General features: G+C 40.8%; 1 protein-coding gene across 1 annotated transcript; it reads right to left on the minus strand.

Moving 5' to 3' along the window:
• Positions 1 to 2,045: 2,045 nt before the first annotated feature.
• Positions 2,046 to 6,214, minus strand: mcidas (multiciliate differentiation and DNA synthesis associated cell cycle protein). Its single transcript, XM_073063944.1, has 5 exons — positions 6,139 to 6,214; positions 5,632 to 5,698; positions 4,045 to 4,274; positions 2,928 to 3,038; positions 2,046 to 2,510 (listed from the first exon to the last, which is right to left on the minus strand). The coding sequence occupies exons 1-5, from the start codon at positions 6,190 to 6,192 to the stop codon at positions 2,046 to 2,048; spliced, it is 927 nt and encodes a 308-aa protein (XP_072920045.1). The 5' UTR covers positions 6,193 to 6,214.
• Positions 6,215 to 19,206: the final 12,992 nt, after the last annotated feature.

The following is a 19,206-nucleotide window of genomic DNA, read 5'->3' on the forward strand; positions in this document are numbered from 1 at the left end:
TTCTGATGATAGAATATTTATCTCCTTGTACCAGGCCTCTACATTTCTACCAGTACTTTTGAGAAGTTTTTGAATGAGTGCTGAAAAGATCTAAGTTGAAGTAAGTATTAGCACAGGATTTTAAACTGTGATGGTTCCTTAAGGTTGTTATAGCCGGGGATGGTAGTGGGGTTAAGCTCCTACTATCTATTAAATGCTCTCAAATAGTCTCTGACAACCAAGTCCAGCTCCCAGCCTTCACGTGTGGCTTAGGTACTGAGCCCCGCTGAACTATTTCTACTGACAGGAGAAGGGACAAAGGTGAGTTACTGGTGCCTTAAATCCAGTTGCTTCTGGCAGATGTGGCTTGTCAGCTGTAGTTGGCAGCTCGCCTAGGAGAAGGAAAACTCTGATCTCAAACCTGCTTTGCGGCTATACCCACTCATGGGGGAAGGCTTTGGGAGTAAACCCCAAGGGAAAAATCTGGAGCTGGTATCCCTAAAGCAGTCCTATATGGAGTTCAACATGTACAAACTCAGCAGGTCGGGCAGCATTGACCACAGCATCTGCAGTGTATTTTGTGTTTACTACATGGAGTTCAATGTTGACTGGCAACTCCTGGGAGGCTGCTGGTACTGAACTGTATCGGTCTCTGCCAATTCTTTGGGCTCATTAGACACATGGTGAGGGGGAACTTACTACAAGGGCAACAGCTTGCTCTGCATATTGTACTGCCCAGGCTTGCGTATCTAGACAGCTAGGGCACAACATCATGTCAACTCTGACTGAGGGACTCAGACTCAGATAAACTGTGATGCTTTCAAACTTTAGTCATGTATTATTGATTTATCTAGAGATGTAGTACAGTAAAATGCCTTTCCAGCCCAATGAGCCCACACCACCCAATTACACACATGTGGCAAATTAGCCTAGTAAACTGTATGTCCTTGGAATGTGTGAGGAAACCTACATGGTCACAGGGAGCACGGCAACCTCCTTATAGACAGTGGTTCAACCTGAACTGCTGTAGTAGTGTTATGCTCACTGCTATGCTACCGTGCTTTCATGCTGCCCTGTTCTATATTCAGTTGTCTCCACTGACATATACAGCAGCATAAGAAAACAGTTCTGATACCTTTTTTCAACTGGAGAGGTTGTATAACACAAGTCAATTTCTTCTTCTGTCTTCTGAGATATTTACACTGCATGTATGTAATATAGCCATTGGGCTAAATTGCAAAGATAATTAAAATATTTGCACAATAGCTATGTACAGGAAATAAGTTAACTTCTTTCAACATGTTGAAACCGCTGAAGATCTGTGTAAGATGTAGCTCAGTTGGTTGTATTCTTGATTGTGCATTCATAAACTCTTCCTGGGATTTGTGCACTGAAACCTGATGGTAATTCTGAGGGAGTTCTTCATTCAGTTTAAATCACAGCTCCATCTGCTCTATCCAATGTATGCAAAAATTCCAAAAAGTTTAAAGATAAAATTTTAACTGTACTATTTTATATTTACCCCGGTATCATAGAAAATTTATCATTTAATCAATGTTATTAAAATAATTTATCTGCTCATTACTATATTATTTTAATGGGTTAGTGTTGTGTGCAAATTGGCAACCATATTATTTACTTTACGCCAATGACTAAATTTCAGAAAATATTTAATTGGCTGTAAAGTGCATTTGGGACATCCTGTAGTGCTGAATATGATATCAAAATGCAAAGCTTTCATTTGTTTCCATTTCTGATCACATTTTTTGAATAATGGTAGGATAATAGAGATTAACATGAAAACCATGATGAAATGGCAGACCAGACTTGATAGACCAACGGCCTAATTCTGCTTCGATATCTTATGGACTTACGGAAAGCCACTTTGATACCTATATAACTGCAAAGTATTTGGTGGACATGAAAGATAATGCTTTTGAGTATGATTGTAATCTTCTAAGCGCTGGCAGTGCAAGAGTGTTTCATGGAATTCCATCATGTATAGTATTTACTAAAGGTAAATTTAATTAAGTCCCACTGGTCAGTGTAGTTAGCTGATAATCCACTCAATTCGGAATCCATCGAAATTTGAAACCTCCACTGGGTGTCCTGGTGGTAAATGCATTGCCCTGAGGAAATGCTAATGTCCTTATTGTACAGTGATCGCGAATTGAAGTCTTAAATGATACATCATTGTCCAGCTCACTGCTACTTATAGTGGCTATTTTGCAGGCTGTAGATGTCTGAAGTCCATTGAAGCTTCCATACATGTTGATGGTTTCCTGTTCTTCGGTATAACTTTCTTCTCCTGAATTATGTCTTCTCTTAAGATGTTTAGTGTTTGTTTCATTCAGTTTTTCCAATGCTACACTACATTTCTCTGAGATGTCTCTTAAGATCTCATCCACATTATCACAATCCTGGTTATCGAAATAGGTTCCCTCTACTCTATGCCGCTTAGCTGGAGAACTCGAGGGAAAGGTCTTAGTTGTGGTGTCACTAGTATCCTGGCATTCCTGGTTCATAAGTTTCTGGTAAAAGATGAAAGTACCAATTCGCTCATTATTTCTCATTGATTCAATTAGGTATCTTGTTTACAATGGTTTCCAAAAAAAATCCAAGGCCAATTCAATCTTGATAAAAACTTGTCTTTAGACTACAATATTCAAAATTTGGTTGGGTATAAAATTAAAACTCAACCCAACCTCCCAACCTATCTCAACAATCACTGTAAATGCAAACATAACTCACAGCTAATTATCCTGACCTGAATAAAGTACCAAACCTGACCAGTAAAGCCTTGCTTAGCCCAAATCAAACCAGACTAATATCATTTATATATAATAAATATATACAAAACCACCAGGATTGAACAAATATCTTTTATGTAGTTCTACCATACTCCTCTCATAAAAGATGGGAATCATGGTGTAAACATTTATACTTACATCAAGGATTGAGGCCAGATGTTTTGCCTTACTGGCAAGTTCTTTCAGCTGGACATTTCTCTCCTTCAATGATAATATTTCATAGTGCTTTCTCTTTAAAGTGACTTGTAGCTGCAGTGGAGAACAGCAATTAGTCTCAAAAACTGATTCTCTAAAGCTTGACAATATGATGAGTCACAGTTTCCAAAAGGAGCAAACTCTAAGTATGCCCATGCCTCATTTCAATAATCCTGTTAGTCACATTTGCATGTTTTAATTCATAATTTTTTATTATTTCTAATATTTATGGTCTTTTATTCTAAAGTCTTTGTAGTTCAGTGCCCATTGTATATTCAGCAGAGGATTCCAATTTCCAATAAATCAGTAAAAACATTTCCGTCTTCCATCTTCACCTGCTTCAAATATTTTTCTCTTACAGATTCAAAGGGATTCGTCTCTATTTAAATACTTCGTCTTATTACCCCTTCCCACTCTGAGAAATAATTATCCAGTTTCTGACCATGGGAAATAGCCCCAATGAAGGGTCTGAAACCTTTAGTCGACCTGAAACGTCGACTGTTTACTCTTTTCCATAAATGCTGCCTGGCCTGCTGACTTCCTCCAGCACTTTGTGTGTTGCATAAATATATAGAAACAAATTTCTGCTCACTTGTTTTAAGAAAAACTATTGTTAGAACCAAATGTTCCTACATTTTTCCTACTCATATTTCACTCATGCATTTTCACTGGAAAGAAGAATCAATCGCTCAACAAAACCAGCCAGTCATGCTAAATATGTGAATCTATTACACACAGATATCTAGCAAGAACCAGCTGGTTTTGATGATAAGCATATCCTTTATTTAACCCATTCCTTCTTCAGATCTGTATGTGACTCCCATTTCCTGCCATCACGAGTTGCCCTGGAGAAAAAGATGATGCACTTTTACCTTAAACCACCCCTATCCAGATTGCTAAAAATATAATTAAAATGCTCAAATCAATAGGAGAAGAAACAGTTTCCACAAATTATCTATTTTCCCAGAATCTGTGAATCTGAGTTTTCTATTGTGTAGTCTGTAAACATTATGAATAACTCTGTCACATCAGGGAAAATATTTTCAGGTCTTTTTCTTACGTGTTCATTTTCCTCCAGAGCGTCTCCCAGAGCTTTCTGATTCTCTTCTGCTACGTCCCTCCAGAACTGCTCAGGTGGGTGCGGATGATCCGCTCGCAGGTTGAGCTCAATCAGAGGGTCGTGCACGCCCGGCAGTGAAGATGAAATGCAAGCGTCAAGCTGAGACACATAGTCAGAAAGCGGCAGGTCCGTGTCCGTCATGGTCATAGGCTGCATCAAAGCCGCTGGGTCTGTAGACAAAAGGATAAACAACTCTAGCGCGTGGGATTTTGGATTAACGAAATGAAGCACTGAGTGTAAAAACAAAGATTTTACGCTGCACCTGATAACGTAGCCAGTTGACCTGAACGTGTCCATTACAAAGCAGGGGGCTTTAGAATGGAGTATTCAGAAAAGACTTCAGTACTGAAGAAATCAGTTACTTGGGTTGACAAGAGAATACTCTAGGAGCAAAATCTATGGGATAAGTTATAGAAGAGTTTAAACAGAGAAGGAGATACAGAGAAGCAGTTTCCACTGACAGGCGGTTCAGTGTCCAGAAAACATTTCCCGAAAGTGACAGTAAAGAAGTCAGCAGAGAGGAGAATTTTGCAAATGGGCCACTTGCTGTGATTTAGGATAGATTTTAGTTTCATGATAGTCATGGAAGCAGATTCAACAATAACTTTCAAAATTCTAACTAAAACATGCCCTATAAAAGGAAGCATGGGAAAGGGCGGGAGAGTTGGCCTCTTCTGGTGCCGCTTGTTTCTATGAAATTACAGTTTGGGTTCTCTACTTCTATCGCTTCCTATGTATGCTGCCAGGATCATTAAGGAACTCATTGTTTCTAGGGTTGAACTAAAGGAGCATTCTGCAAGAGAAAAAATCGGTTTTGAAAATACTGAACAATCCCCACCCTCTGGGGAAAAGATCTGCGTCGGGGTACGTATGAGTGCATTCAGTTAGCTGACCGCTGTTGAACGAGGACGTTTAGTGGTGTTGCGGTACGATTTAGCAGAACCTAAAGGAAGACTTGTTGTCCATTGGAGCTGCAGATACAAGTGACACCTCATCATTAGCCGCGCTTCACTATCAACAGAGAAACAACCCCGGCCCAAAATCAATAAAATAGCCCCATAAGCTGAACATAATAATGGTTCTAGTTTCCGATCGATGCCAATTTCACGCATGTTTCTAACAATTGGGTGCTTCCGAGACAGGTAAACGCCGTATGTGTAATAAAAAGTCTGAGGAGTTGCCTTTTGTGATTCCGAAGCGTTTTGTGATATAGGCCGAGAGTGTGCAGAGGCAGACAAGACTAAACCTGTTTTACAATGTTTTCAGAAATGACCCCGCCAAACGACATTTATCTGCTAAATGTTCTAGGTGATAAATGGAAGGCCTCGGAGTTAATAGACCAGCAAAGTCAGGATTCCCTGTTAAAAGTGCTCATTGTTTTATCTTTCACTGGCGTATTCCTGTGTTTCCAATAGCAACGATTGGTGAGGGCTCGGGAACAGCATTAATATGTAATCAGGATCCCTGTAAAACTGCCTGTCCTTTCTGATGGTTTCAAGAGGACACGGTGGAACGAAGTGCACTTACCGCACATGATGTCAACATCTTTGAAATCCTGCAGGTCAAACTCCGATGATTCTTGTAACGGGAGGTTCTATAAAAAATAAATAATAATCCGTTGAGAAACATCATCCCCAAATGCTGCTTGCAATAAATCCTCTAGTGAGCGGTTACAAAGAAATGTTAAGGTGTTTAATGTGTCGTAGCGCATTTCCTCAACTTTAACTTTGCAGTTCCGAAATCCGTCCTATTGCTTCCGATCATGTTAACGTCACTCAGTCTTCATCACCCCACCCCCTGCCGCCCCCAGCCACATCTCCCGTCTATGTTTTGCCCCCTTATTTTAACCCACTATCAATTGTTTGGTTCTTAGTTCGATTCTCTGGAACTCTCCGATTTCCAAAATAGATACTAATATCATCTACTTTCTTATTAATGCTGGATTTCCAAACTGCAGGGTGTGAATTTTACACGAGTGCACGCATATCATACACGTACCCGAAGACGATTTAAAGAAATGTAAACGAACTATACCTGGAATTCAAATCCCCATTGAGGAAATGGCATGTGACAAGTTTGGAGAGCCATTGGAAGAACTTCCGATGTCCTCTTGTTTGCCCGAAAATACCTTTTCCTATTCAGTTGCTCTAGCCCGGCACAAACTACCCGTTCCGCCTAGTCAAGTAAATGCAATTGCAATCAGCCTGAACAACTGCAAATAGTGATTACGCATTCAGCAGAGATTCAACCAGGAATAATCCCAGAGAGCGATGCAAATCCGCAAATAAAAGTCACCATGGAAGAGATCAGTTCCCTGGTGATACTCCCTGCTCTCGGGTCGAGTTGGACTGAATCACAACTACCTTGGACGCTCTTGGTCTGTGATCCGGCTCGGAGTCGGTGGCGTTTGGGCGACACGCGTTTCGCGAACAGCCACTCGACCCGAGAGCTGCTACTCCAGAGCCAGCCCACTGCCTTTCAGTAGGGCGGCCACACGAGCCTACCACCGCGCACCTGGAGCCAACAAATACCTCCACGCTACAAAGCGTTCAAGGATGAACTCAGTTTGAGTTTCAGAGGCTCGACACTGACTCTTGGCAGCATTCCCGCCACACCCGCCGTCCGTGTGTGGCCAAGGTTACCTAACGCAAACTTTCCAAACAAGGAAGCGACCATTGTGAATACGGGCTGCGCTGAATAAACGCAGTTAAGATCCAATATAACGAATTTTGTCGCTTTCCGCCCACGTTGGAAATGACGAACACAAACTTTCCAACATCCCAATACCTATGAGAGACTGATCTATTTCCACAGGTAATTCCGTCGATCTCAAACAAATTTTCCGCTCCCCCGGACTCCGTGTCAGCTTCTGGCATGTTATTAAGAGCCTTCCCTGCTTTTGACTCTTTGAAAGGAAACAAGCTCGGTTGGCGTTTCTTGCCCGTTCTGATTACCTTTCAGAAAGTGAGCGTCGCTCTTGCTCTCTAGGGGACTCTTCAGAAGCCCTAACGCTAACCATGCTGTGAATTGTCTGTTGAAGACGAAGCTGCAGATGTTACCCCAAGACTGTCGGTCTGCCGGGACGGAGGGAGACTGGCAGGACAAGTCGGGCATGGTGGCCATCTCGTTCACCTGTAGTTTTTCTCGCTTTGCCTGGTGGATGCGGCATAGTCTGTCGGCCGCGCCGCCTCCTTCAGCTTGTGCGCACTTATGGTTGCTGGGGTCACAGAGCACCGCGGCACACAAACAGGCTCTTCGGCCCATCTGGTCCGTGCCGAGCTGTTGCTCTGCCTAGTCCTATCGACCGGCATCTGGACCATACCTCTCCCATCCACGTAGTTTTCCAGACTTTTCCCACACTCTCGCCACCCTTTGAGCGAAGGAGTTCTTCCTCAGGTCCCTTTTAACACTTCAGCTTTCACCCTTAACCTACTGCTAATCTCACACAACTTCAGTGGGGGGGGGGGGGGGAACATGCTTGCGTTAACCCTGTCTATACGCCTCTGAATTTTGTAGGCTTCTGTCAAATCTCCCCTCATTCTCTTGCAGTCCGAGGAATAAAGACTGCGGTCCAACCTCTAGTGCTCGCGAGCTGAAGGAAGCGGCTCCGCAGACTGTACCGCAGCCACAAGACAAAGCGACAAACACCGCAGGTGACCTGGACCAAATGGACTACATCCCAGAGTCCTGAGAGCGGTCGCTGAAGAGATAACGGGTGCATTGGTCAGGATCGTTCAAGAGTCACTTGATTCTTGCATAGTCACAGAGGACTGGAAGATTGCACATGTCACTCCACTCTGTAAGAAGCGAGAAAGGTAAACGGAAGGAAATTATAGGCCAGTGAGCCTAAACTCAGTGGTTGGGAAAGTGTTGGAGTCTATTACTAAGGATGAGTTTTAGGAGTACTTGGAGACCAATGATAAAATAAGCCAAAGTCAGTATGGTTTCTGTACAGGGAAATCTTGCCTGACAAATTTATTAGTCCATCGAGGAAATTGCAAGTGGGGTGGATAAAGGAGAGGCAGTGGATGTCATTTACTTAAATTTTCAGAAAGCATTTGATAAGGTGCCACACATAGGCTGCTTAACAAGATAAAATCCTATGCTGCTACAGGAAAGATACTGGCATGGATAGAGGAATGGCTGACAGGCAGGAAACAGTGAGTGGGAAATAAAGGGGGCCTTTTCTGGTTGGCTGCCAGTGAATAGTAGTGTTCCTGAGGGGTCAGTACTGGGACCGCTGCTTTTCACATTGTTTGTCAGTGATTTAGGCAATGGCATTGATGGCTTTGTGGCAAAGTTTGTGGATGATACACAGATAGGTGGAGGGTAGGTAGTGCTGAGGAAGCAATGTGATTGTAGCAGGACTGATACTAATTGGAAGAATTGACAAAAGAGTGACAAATAGACTACAGTGTTGGGAAATGTATGATAATGCTTTTTGGTAAAAGGATCAATAATGCAGATTATTTTCAAAATGGGGAGAAAATTCAAGTATCGAAGGCGCATAGGGACTTAGGAGTCTTTGTGAAAGACTCCCAGAAGGTTAATTTACAGGTTGAGTCTGTTGTAAAGAAGGCACATGCAATGCTGGCATTTATTTCAAGGGGAATAGAATATAAAAACAAGGAGATAATACTGAGGCTTTATAAAACAGTAGTCAGGCTGCACTTGGAGTATTGTCAACAGTATTGACAACATACAACAGCACAAAGTAAAGTATTTCAGAAAGGATGTGTTATAATTGGACAGAGTCCAATGGGGGTTCATGAGGATGATTCCAGGAATGAAGGGGTTAATATATGAGGAGAGTTTCGCAGCTTTGGGCCTGTATTCAGTGGAATTTAGAAGAATGTTAGGGGATCTCATTGAAACCTACTGAAAGTTGAAAGGACTAGATAAGGTGGATTAGAGAGGATGTTTCCTGTGCTGGGGGTATCCAGAATGAGAGGGTATATCGTCAAAATTGAGGGGTGCCCCTTTAGAACAGAGGTTAGGAGGATTTTTTTTCACCAGTGAGCAGCAAGTCTGTGGAATGCTCTGCCACAGTCTGTGGTGGAGGTCAAGTCTGTGCGTATACTTAAAGCAGAAGTTGATGTTCACCTGATGGGTCAGGACATCAAGGGATATGGAGAGAAGGCAAGTGTATGGGGTCGAGTGGGATCTGGGGTCAGCCATGATGGAATGGGGGAGCAGACTCGACATGCTCAATGACCTAATTCTGCTCCTATGTCTTATGGCCTTAAGTCCTAATCCGTTCAACTTGTCCCTGTTACTCAGATCCTCATGTCTCAGCCACATCCTTGTAAATTTTCTCTGTATGTGTTCAATGTACTCTGTTGAGAAAAAAGTGAGAAGCAATGTTGTGGTGGGACTGATACAAGTTCGCCAGTTCACTTCCGATCAAGACTGGGGTTAATATTTTTACTTTTAATTTTATAAAATGCAGTTCCTATTTTCTGTCCACTGCCTTTGATGGATCCAATACACTTTACCTTCTCCATACAGTCACATTGTGTCCTACACTGCAGCTGATGATCCCTTCTATGAACTCAAGTTATTTTTCCCCTTCCTGTTGATCCATGATTGATTCCTGTGATAAGTAATAAGTATATTCCCGTGATATCCCATACAGGGGTAAAGATAAGAGTGTCTGTATTATCAGCATTAACGGGAGCAATCAGCTTCAGTCAGCTTATGAAATGACCCATGTGGTCTGACATTGAACCATCCAGCCATAAAAAACATATATTTCAAACCTTGTTTAGCACTGATATATGATTTGAGACAGACTGCAATAGTGCATCACAAACATAGCACATAGGAACATAGGAACAGGTCCTTCGACACATGATGTCTGTGACAAACATGATGCCAAACTAAACTAAACCTATCTTCCTGCACACGACCTACACCCCTCCATTCCCTGCATGCCCATGTGACTGAGTAAATGCCACTATCATATCTGTTTCCACCATCACCCCTGGCAACATGATCCAAGCACCAACTACCCTTTGTATAGAAAAAACTTGCCTTGGACATCTCCTTTAAACTTTCCCCCTCTCAGCTTAAATACACACCCTCTGTTAAAAAGACTAGCTACCTACCCTATCTATGCTTCTCAAAATTTCATAAACTCTATCACGTCTCCCCTCAGCCTCCAGTGTTTAAGAAAACAATTCAAATTGGTCCATTCTCTGCTAATACTCTCCAATCCAGGCAGCATTCCTGGAGAACTTCCTTAGCGCCCTCTCCAAAGATTCTACATAATTCCTGTAATGTGGTGCCCAGAACTGCACACAATACTTGAAATCCTGCCTAACCAAAGTTTTATATGGCTGCACCATGATCACTAACTCTTATACTCAATGCCACAACTGATGACAACAAGCATGCCCTACTCCTTCTTTACCACCTGATATCTTTGTGTTTCCACTATCAGAAATCCATGGATCTCAAACTCAGGATCCCTCTACATATCAGTACTCCTAAAGGGGCCTACCACTTACTACATATTTTCACCATATATTTGACCTCCTAAAATGTATCACCTCACACTTGTCCATATCAATGGCAGATATATGTTCTGTTGTAGCATTTGAAAATCTTCTTCATTATCTATCATTCCGCCATTTTTTGTGTCATCCCCAAACTTACTTATCATTCCATCTATATTTTTGTCCAAGTCATAAGAGCACAACTGATAGTAATAAGCCTTGACATTATGTAAGGACCATTGAGGCCAGATTCCACAATGATCCAATGGTGTTGACCATTGAGAGACTCAGCACGTTAACAGGCCCTTCTGGCTCAATGATCCCACGTCGCCCAATTACACTAATGTACAATAGTTTGTACATCTTTAGAATGTGGGAGAAAACCAGAGTGAAAAGGCAGTGTCCCATCACTAAGAACCATCTCCATCTGAGACATGCTCTCTTCTTGTTGCTGCATCAAGCTGAAGGCACAGTGGGATAGTCCTCAGTGCAGCAGTGATGAAAGAACATGTCAAATTAAAAACCTTCCTTTGGCAAGCACAAGTACTTAATTACTTACTGCATGTTATGCCACTGGCGTTTAGGGCAGCAATGGAGGTTCTCCATCTCCAGTTGTGTTCAGGGCTTCTTTCATTGTGTCTGTAGCTTTGTTTATCTTAAATAGGTTTCCTCACTAGTTTTGTTCCTAATAATAAAAGTTTTAAAAACTAATCATCTGAAGTGAGAGCATCTCAAATGCTAAGCATCTGAAATACAGCCGGAGCATGGTAGAACTGCACCGCAGATTAATATACAAGTGTTAATCTTCTCCTTATGAATGCTGTTGCATAATTTTAGTATTGGTAGTTAATAAATTGGCAATAAACTGACAGAAAGTCAGCCGGTGGTGTAGTGGCATCCGCACCAGACCTCGAGGCGAGTGAGCCCAGGTCGAATCCGGCCTGCTTCTTGCACGCTTTCCATCTTTGCTGGGTTGTGCATTGAGCTAGCAACTCAGCCTCATAGAAAAAAAACAAGTGCTAAAGAAATGGCAGAGGTTGCCATCCAATGCACCACGAGTCACAGAAAGCAACAGCACCCACAAAATTGACACACATAATGAAACAACTGAAAAAATGAGAATTGTTGTGATGAAAATTGTACCTATTACATCATAATGATCACACTGGCTTTTTTTTTCTCAATTAGTGGTTTCTGAGATATCAAAGTTTAAAACAATGGAAATATCTTTGCATGCAGTGGCCAAAAAAAATCATATTCTTTTGTCAAATAATATTCCTATTTTTATTGTTCACTGTGCTCCAAATGGATATCCTCATGATAAACAGAATACCTCCACAGATTCAAGCTACAGCATTTTATACAGTTTATACCATATTAACAATAACATTTCACAAGCAAAGTAGAAACCTTTCTTCCAACTACTAATGGGAAAGAAGGTTTCCCTGTGTTAAAACAGGTGTGCTACACCTGTGAGAGGAGCAATATTCCAACATGAGGCCATATGAAATAAGAACAGAATTAGGCTATTCGGCCCATCAAGTCTGCTCCACCATTTAATCAAGGCTGATTTATTATCCTTATTAATCCCATTCTCCTGCCTTCCCTCCGTAACTTTTAACACTGTTACTAATCAACAGCCTATCAATGTCCGCTTTAAATATACCCAAAATCTTGGCCTTTACAGCTGGTTGTGGCAATCAATTTCACAGATTTCCATGTTGACATGGTTTCTCTCTCCACAGATGTTTATTGACAAAATATCCCCAACCTTTCTACAGTTTTGCTACCTTTACCACAAAGCTACCCCTGCCTGGAGTTTATAAAGAGAACAGGTGAGAAACAGAATGGAAGCCCATAATGGAATTCTTTGACATTACCTGCCAATAACTCACCACAGTTGCTGAACAGCAGCAACCAGACGAAAGGCCCAAAGTAATCGTAGCATAAGGCAAACTACCTTTGAAAAAATGCTCAGCAGTGAATTTTGATGTACAGGTTTCCACCTACCCTCCCCTTCCTTCAATACTATGCCAGATTATCTGAATAGACCAATGCAGCAGAAGTTGGCATGATACAGCCACAAGCATGCTACTCATCACATCTTAGTACAACCGCTTACACCTATTATGGCAAAGTCAACTCATTACCTCTCAAAGTTCTCCTGGAAAGCTCAGAGTAGAGTCTTCAGCCTGAAACATCAACCCTGCTTTACCGCCCACCGATGCTTCCTCACCATCATTTTCAGTTTTTATTTCAGATCTTCGGGTTCCTCATTTTTTTTTAAAAAGCACTGGTAAGCCCAATGCTGGGATGCAGGGTCAAAGCTGTCATAAATGGTCTTCACAGCTTTTAGTTTGACTGGGAACTGAGTGAATTCTTAGTCTCCTCAAAAGGTATTGTGCCTTAAGCACTTTTAGATGATTTTGCTGAGAATTATTGAATAAAAGTAAACAAAGAACAGTCTGTGTTTTTGATTTCTAATATGCTTAAATTATAACCTTAAATATATTTGATACTACATGTAAATGAGTGCTCAATTACTTGTGTGTCCTTGGCTCTGTTGGCATTGTAGATTTACATATTATTGTTGAGCTAGATGCAATATTAGTTGAAGATAAATATTAAAATATCCACTGCAATATAGTTATGCTCAGCTAAGATTTAGTTAAGTATATGAATGTCCTTTATTATTAGACAGATCTCTTTGTCATAGCGTTCCACCTGAAAAATATAACCACTGTGGGTCATAATAAATTACATTTATAGGACATATAGTGGTGCTAGAAAGTTTGTGAACCCTGTAGAGTTTTTCTTATTTCTCCATACATATGACCTAAAATGAGATCAGACCTTCATGCAAGTCCTAAAGCTAGATAAATAGAACCCATTTAAATAAATAGCGCATACAATTACACTTCTTCATTTATTTATTGAGAAAAGTGATCCAAAATTACATGTATTTGTAGGAAAAAGTATGTGAATCTTTGCTTTCAATAATTGGTGTGACCCTCTTGTACAGCAATAACTTCAACCAAACGTTTCCAGTAACTGTTGATCAGTTCTAAGCTCTGCTTGGAGGAATTTCAGGTCATCCCACCCCCCGCCTTTACAAAACTGCTTCAACTCCGGGATGTTGGTGGGCTTCCTTGTATGAAATGCTCACTTCAGATCCTTCCACAATATTTCTATAGCTTTGAGGTCTGGACTCTGACTTGGCCATTCAAAAACACACATATGTTCTTCATTTTAAACCAACCTGTTGTTGATTTACTCTTGTCTTTTGGATCATTGTCTTGTTGCATTATTCAACTTCTATTAAGCTTCAGGTGACTGACTTCTACCCTGACATTCTCCTGTAAAATGTCTTGATACAATTCTGAATTCATTGTTCCCTCAACAATTGCAAGCTGCCCTGGCCCTGAGGCAGCAAAGCAGCCCCAAGCCATGATGCTCCTTCCACCATGCCTCACAGTTGGGATGAGGTTTTGGTGTTGGTGTGTAGTGCCATCTTTCCTCCAAACATAGAAATGTGCATTTCTGCCAAAAAGTCTCATCGGTCCACAGAACATTGTCCCAAAAGTACTGTTGAACATCCGGGTGGTATTTTGCAAACGTGAGACATGCAGCAATGTTTTTGTTTTGGAGAGCAGTTGTTTTCTCTGCCGTATCCTTCCATGAACACTTTTCTTTTACAATGTTTTTCTTATAGTGGACACATGAACAGAGACTTTAGCAAGTTCTGGAGATTTCTGCAGGTCTTTTGCTCTTACCCTCAGGTTCTTTTTCACTTCCTTCAGCATTGCATGTTGTACTCTTCATGTTATCTTTACAGGATACCCACTCCTAGGGGAAGTAGCAACAGTACTGTGTTTCTTTCACTTGCATACAATTTCTCTTACTGTGAACTGATGAACACTCAAGTCTTTAGAAATGCTTTTATAGCCTTTTCCAGCTTTATGCATCTACAATTTTTCTTCTAAGGTCCTCTGAAAGTTGTTTTGATCGAGGCATGGTGAACATAAACATCTTTCTTGAGAAGAGCAGGCTCTGTCAGTAACCTGACTTTGTGTGTATTCTTTTTAAGGCAGGGCACCTCCACAACCCGCACCTCCAATCTCATCTCATTGATTGGAACAACTGATTCCAAATAGCATTACCCCAGAGGTTTGCACACTTTTTCCAACAAATACGTGTAATATTGGATCATTTTTCTCAATAAATAAATGAACAATGGTTTTTGTGCTATATATTTAATTGGGATCTCCTTATCTACTTTTAGGACTTACATAAAGATTTGATCACATTTCATGCAGGAATAGAGAAAATTCTACAAGGTTCACAAACTTTCTGGCACCACTGTAACCAGATGGCAAAACTTGATTTTGATCATTGTTGTGAAATCCAAGGGACTATAGTTTAAATACATATAATTAAATATTCTTTCCAAATCTAACATGTTAATTAAATAATGTTTAGAAATGTGTTATCTCAGAATATGTATTCAATATGATACATGCCACCAAATTAAAGAAAACAACTGAGTTTCCAAATGCTTCTGCATACTTATACATACCTCTACGTGCTCATAATTGTATGCATACCTAGAATAAGCCACTCACAGATACAGAATACAAAATTCCTAGTTTCTCACTCATATAGACACACAAACACGAAGTGTCTTAGTATTTCACATATAATAAAGTCAAAAATATAGAATAAATCACTGACAACCTCACAGAAAATACACCCTACTTAAATATTAAAGCAATTTATATGACAATCATGCAAGAAGAGATTTAACTACTTATTCCTGCAGGCACATGGTAAATTCACATTACAATCTTGCTCTCTCTCTCTCTCTCTCTCTCTCTCTCACACACACACACACACACACACACACACACACACACACACACACACACACACACACACACACACACACACACACACACACACACACACACACACACACATACACACACACACACACACACACACATTTCTGATTCATACTCTCCTGCATACAGAAGACAATTTACTAAGTGCAACTGCCACTTAAACACAAACAGAAGGAGGGCATTTCTCCATCTGTAAAACCACTTCTAACCATACATTCACACATGAAATAATTCACATAGTTATTGATAGTTTCAGTCCTTTATTCCTGTTCAACTATTTATGATTGCATATTCTTATTTATACAGTATTCAGCTACTAATGTGTTCTCACTCTTGATACAAATAAAGACCCATTCAGATTTACAATCACGTACTCCTATATAAACCCACTGATGTATGTTCTTCTATTTATTATAAAATGAGAAAGTCTGCAGATGCTGGAAATCCAAGGAAACACACACAAAAAGCTGGAGGAACTCAGCAGGTCAGGCAGCATCTGTGGGAATTAATAAACAATCGATGTTTCAAGCTGAGGCCTTCCTTCAGGACTGAGAAGGAAGGGGGAAGATGCCAGAATAAAAAGGTGGTGGAGGGGAAGGGGGATAGCTAGAAGGTGACAGGTGAAACCAAGTGAGTGGGAAAGGGCTGGAAAAAAGAAATCTCATAGGAAAAGAGAGTGGACCACAGGAGAAAGGGAAAGAGGAGGGGACCCAGGGGGAAGTGATAGGCAGGTGAGAAGAGGTAAAAAGTCAGAGTGGGAATAGAGGAACAGGGAAGTGAAGATGAGGTGTATATTGGAAACAGACGACATTCACGCCATCAGTTTGAAGACTACCCAGACACCCTGAGAGTGGCCTCAGAAGAGGCCATGGATAATTTATTGCACTTTCTTACATCCTCAAGTCTTTTTCACCTACATATACAAACAACATCAATCTCTGATGTTCTGGTCAGTCACATTTACAGGCACACTCTGTACCAACCCTTTACTTTCCCATTCATACAAATAATCTGGCACATGCACTCTCTCTCCAATCTCTCACTGGAGATAGAAGAGACCGCATATGCTGGAACCTGGAGCAACAAACAATCTGCAAGACGGTATCAACAGGACAAACAGCACCCGCAGGAGGAAAGGTAGCGTTTCCACTGGAAAGGTTTACAATTCCTTTCCTCTCACAGATGCTGCTCCACCTACTGAATTCCTCCGGCAGAGGAATCTGCTTCTCACATTGCCATCGGTACATTCACCATCCGCATTACCATTCATTCTCAGGCATCACCATACTCTGGCTTTCACTTAGACTCAGTAAACAGGAAAGGCAACATCAAAGACGTCACTCACCTGTCGGATGGGTTCATTTGCCGGCTCCTCGTGTAAAGCAGATGTGCACTCTGCCAAATCTTGCCATACTGTTTCATCTATAGTAACGAATGCTAAAAAAAACAACACACACACACACACACACACATACACAACGGGTTTGGTCTTTGAGTAAAAATGACAGGAAAATGGTGTGTATCTGCATAGTCAAAAATGTCGAGTGAAACATCTGTTCGCACCTGGATCCGGAGTCATCATCGCTGCCTCGGGATACAGGGTCACCTGTGAGGTAGCGCCACAGGTGTTCTGCCGATCTTTCTGCACATCACATGAAAACAACACAACACAATGTATTTATCAGTCTAATTTTGAACATTAAAGTACATATATTATTTACATAAGGACATGATAAAACTATCGGTAGAAGGAAAATGTAAAATTAATACCAAAACCTAGAAACCTATACTGAATTTAACGAAGCAATAAACGCACTAACAATTGTCCCTCCACATCACACATATTAAAATGGCAAGTTTGGCACCATAGTAAATACAAGCGGAGATGGCGTTTAAATTGTATCCATCGGATCAACTCTGCTATAATCCAAAAAGGAAATTATATTTCAAACTTCTATAAAATAACCACTGCTAGAAAATGACATTAACAACCCCATCGCCGAGGATGGTATACCTTCTTATCAACTCTGGGAAGATGTTTGCCAGAAGCACGCATGGGTAATTCTGCCATCCTGTTCGGATAAAGTTCTCCAAAGACTTTTCTTCCATTTTGCATTTTCACTGCCTTTTGGGGTTATAATAATATACCTATTTTTGCTACTTTGGATCAATTACGTATGAATGTTTCGTGATGTTTATACCTAAGCTGCTGAAGTATAGTTTAAATAACCTAAAGGCAGAAAATGAAATGACTGTCAGTTGGAAAGGTATCATCAGTCTTATAGAGGGAAAGGGCACATTTAACGCATTATCCAATCAAACCTTTTCTATTTCGTCTCTACGGGAAAAGCGTCCCTGGAGATGTGTAATTATAGCAGGAAAGAGCGATTAATGTCCCTTGTAAACAGCCAGGGTGAGCGCCAGAGGTGGCGCCTTAAGACAAGGCAATCTGTGCACGAGCGGGGCGCTAACTTTAAAGCTCCGCGATCTCCAGAGACGGTTCGTTTTTTTAAAATCTGCGCCCTTTTCTAGTTCATTGGCGCCACTTCAACAGTAATTTTACAAAAGTGTAGAAATGTTCAGAAATGTCGCTTTTGGCCAGGTCCGACATGAAGTCCAATCTCCTGTTGAAGTCCTAACTCCATGACAGTTTTCGTCCTCGAGAGACAATAAAATTGATAAAAGACAATTAGGGAATTTTGTCAGCTTCACGTCGTGACAGCCATGTGAGTAAAATATGTTTCAGCGTGCACCATTTCCTTGTTTAACATCATCTCTTATTAAAACTGCCAAGGCAATGAATTGTACAAATGTACCTTACCTAGCAAATAATTAAGAATCATGATATTTAAATATGACGTAAATAGATTTTTCGTTGCAATACAGTGTGCGTAAGAGGCAATTGATAAAATACTTAAATAATTCTGAAGATGTGGTTTACGTAAACAAAGAAGTAAAATATTGTTTACATTGAATGTTTTAAGATTTATTTTTGTTTAGCTAAGCAGGAAAATACCATAACCAGCATAATTTTATCTAATAAAGAAATTGATAAATGTACTCTATTAACGCCTCTCGTGTGATTTTTATTTGGATTTATTTATACGCACGTACTATATTTTAATAGTAAATTGATAAAGATGAATAGATTTAGGAGAACGTTTGTAATCTTGTTGGTATTACTTTCTGTTTTATAATGAACAAGTTATTGTGAAATTTAGTGGAAATCACTCCGTTACTTAACTATTTATTATTTCTATTAAATGTGAAATGCGTTGTTAGTTACAAATCCATTGCAAGCGCCATTGGAAAGAAACTATGGCAGCGCCTCTACTTTTTTAGAAGTTTGGAAGGTTCGGCATTTCATCTAAAACTGACGAACCTCTATAGATGCGCGGTGGGGAGTATGCCGACTGGTTGCATCGTGGCCTGGTATGGAAATACAAATTCCCTTGAACCGTAAAGCCTACAAAAGGTAATAGATACAAGCCAGTCCATCGGGGTAACGCTCTCCGCACCATAGAGCCCATCTACAAGAAGCGCCGTTGCAGCAAAGCAGCACCCATCACCAAAGATCCCCACCATCCAGGCCATGCTCCCTTCTGGCTGCTGCCATCGGGAAGGAGGTACAGGGGCCTCAGGAACCATACCGCCAGGTTCAGGAACATTTATTATCCCTCAACAATCAGATTCTTGGACCAATA

This window comes from Hemitrygon akajei, chromosome 13 (assembly GCF_048418815.1).
Source record: "Hemitrygon akajei chromosome 13, sHemAka1.3, whole genome shotgun sequence".
Lineage (NCBI taxonomy): Eukaryota > Metazoa > Chordata > Chondrichthyes > Myliobatiformes > Dasyatidae > Hemitrygon > Hemitrygon akajei.

What these genes read in the sequence shown, in the direction of transcription:
- mcidas (XM_073063944.1), bottom strand. Translation starts at nt 6,192, where the DNA reads ATGGCTCTCCAAACTTGTCACATGCCATTTCCTCAATGGGGATTTGAA. An exon ending in AATGGGGATTTGAATTCCAG is followed by an intron (nt 5,699 to 6,138) that starts GTATAGTTCGTT and finishes TATTTTTTATAG; the next exon opens with AACCTCCCGTTACAAGAATC. An exon ending in AGATGTTGACATCATGTGCG is followed by an intron (nt 4,275 to 5,631) that starts GTAAGTGCACTT and finishes TTTTGTCTACAG; the next exon opens with ACCCAGCGGCTTTGATGCAG.